General features: G+C 33.3%; 1 protein-coding gene across 1 annotated transcript; it reads left to right on the forward strand.

Annotated features, from left to right (window-relative positions):
- Positions 1-672: 672 nt before the first annotated feature.
- LOC106476915 (lateral eye opsin-like) lies at positions 673-1,422 on the forward strand (the record flags this gene model as incomplete). The annotated part of the gene is given in 1 exon segment (NM_001314115.1): positions 673-1,422. A coding segment is annotated over 1 exon segment (568 nt), but the record flags the coding sequence as incomplete, so codon positions are not given.
- Positions 1,423-2,641: the final 1,219 nt, after the last annotated feature.

The following is a 2,641-nucleotide window of genomic DNA, read 5'->3' on the forward strand; positions in this document are numbered from 1 at the left end:
GAAATCCGAATTATAGCGTTGTAAGCCGAGAGACTTAACGCTGAGCCACTTGGTTACCAACCAAAAATTTGTAATTGAATGGCAAATGAAACGAAAATAATAGAAACAGAATAAAATTTAAATAGATAATGATTTGGTTGTTAATTAAATCATAATAATATTAAGGAGATATTTTAAACATCAAAGTGGTTATTGATACAAGTACTGTTTCTTCACATTAAATTTGATATTGTTTGAATAAAAAGTAGAAAGTTTTGTAAAAAATCTATTCGCTTAACATTTAAAAAGTAACAATTACATATACTATTATAAGTAAATTATATAAATTCATGTAGAGGGTACAATGCTAGAATTCGGGTTTCGATACCCGTGGTGGGCAGAGCATAGATAGCCCATTGTGTAGCTGTGTGCTTAATTACAAACAAATAAACATATGGAGGTGAATTGGAGAAGATACTTTAGGTAGATAGTTTTCCTGCACCAACCCAAAAGTAATAAAAGAAACAACAAAAATTATTAAAGCAAGTGATTTTTCTGTATATCATAAACCATTGCATTTTATATATATATATATATATATATATTGATTTTCTATATAAATTGTTATGAAACAACATTGTTTTAGAAAATGTTTTTACTTAATTAACTCTTTAAAATACCCGTTTTTATTTGTAGTTGTAGCTTTGACTATTTGACACGTGACTGGGCAACAGTTTCTTACATCATGGGCTGCTGGATTTGTGAATACGCACTCCCCCTGATGGTGATAATTTACTGCTATATTTTCATCGTAAAAGCTGTCTGTGACCATGAACGCCACCTTCGAGAACAAGCCAAAAAGATGAATGTGGCATCTCTTCGATCTAACGTGGATACCCAAAAGGCGAGTGCTGAGATGAGAATAGCAAAGGTGGCGCTGGTGAACGTCCTTCTTTGGGTTGTCTCGTGGACGCCTTATGCAGCTATCGCCATGATTGGAATCGCTGGAGACCAGATGTTGATCACACCTTTGAGGTCAGCACTTCCGGCCCTAGCAGGCAAGGCAGCTTCAGTTTACAATCCAATTGTCTACGCCATATCCCACCCTAAATTCCGGTTAGCCATGCAGAAGGAAATCCCATGTTGTTGCATAAATGAACCACAGCCACAGTCTGACACATCGTCAGAAATGTCAACGAAAACGTCTGTGGCTACCGTCAATGGGGAAGATAGCACTGCTGGAGGAACTACCAATAATTAAAACTAGAATCGAGTTATTCATGTCTATTTTGGTCAAAGTAGTATAAAGTCTAGAAGTATTCAATGTATAATGGGACTGCATATTTTGCTATATTTGTAGAATTAACTTATAGTGCTTATATTTTCTTGGAATTTTTCGATTGACTTTCAATATTTTAAGTGAGATTGTACGTGAAGAAAAAATATAACAATTGTTGAGGGCTGGTACTGTCGGTTGATCGTGGGTTTATTGAAAACAATCAAATAATAATAAAACAGGTTATAATTTTCAAACTACTTAAATTTAAAAATATATTTTCTCATTCCATAGTTATCCCTACTTTAAAAGGTTATACTGTAATTATAATATTTGTTTTTGTCAACTAAAATGGTAGAATCTATAAAGGGAAAAATATCGAATGAAAATTATCTTCTGTAATTTTAAACACTGATATATAAAAGTAAAAATCGGTTTTAAACGCCAAAAGAGGGTGAAGCGGTGAAATCAATAGGCCTAACAACTGTAATAAAAAATAACACTAGACTGCAGACTCGATTACGACTAATTAAGAAGAATGGGGAAGAGAGGTACGTTATAAAAAGATATTTATTATCAACAATTATTGTAAGCTTTATTAATCTAATTATCAACTTTTTGTCTAGTGTCTAGTTATTAGACTACAGGGAAAATGTAACTTAACCCTTATAGTTACCAGATTAACACAACAACTTTGAACAAGTTTTCTCAATATCCAATTACTACATATTTTACTATACGATGGTATGTATTTTTTAAATTCTTATCTAAAAATTTCTTCAAGATTTAATTTTGGAACGTATTAAATAAGGATGAGGTCGTATGCAAAATTCAGTCAGGGGTGTTAGTTTTTGCTGCTGACCGATCAAGTAATTGCCGTTTGATGGGATAGTTACCTTGTATCCTGCTTGATCTTCTGTTTGGGGGACATCTTTTGATTACCACGTGGAGAAGAGATGTTTCCGTATTTCGGTGCCCTTTTTCTAATTGGTCAGCTACAGAAGAACGTATATTGTGCATGAAGTTTTGGCGAACTCGGAGTCAGATTCGTTCTGATCTTAGATAATTTCATTCCATCGTTCTAGAACTATCCAAGACTTTCTGTGGAATTCCAGTCTTTGTATAGCCTTGCTGATCGTTTATAACTTTCAAGTGGATACGGTTGAATTATTAATATATTTTACGATAATTCTACTATTCTATAATCAGCTATCGTTTTCAGACCTTCCTCAGTAAATAAAGGATTTAATTTAATTTTTACTTCAACACTGCGTCTCGTCTCTTTCATTTTACCTACAACCAGTGGTGGGATTCAAATATCTTAACAACAGGTTCTCTCACTAGCAGCATGTAAAAATATTAGATATTAAAAAAAAGGAGGGGCCA

The sequence above is a fragment of the Limulus polyphemus genome, unplaced genomic scaffold, assembly GCF_000517525.1.
Source record: "Limulus polyphemus unplaced genomic scaffold, Limulus_polyphemus-2.1.2 Scaffold12275, whole genome shotgun sequence".
Classification (NCBI taxonomy): Eukaryota; Metazoa; Arthropoda; class Merostomata; order Xiphosura; family Limulidae; genus Limulus; species Limulus polyphemus.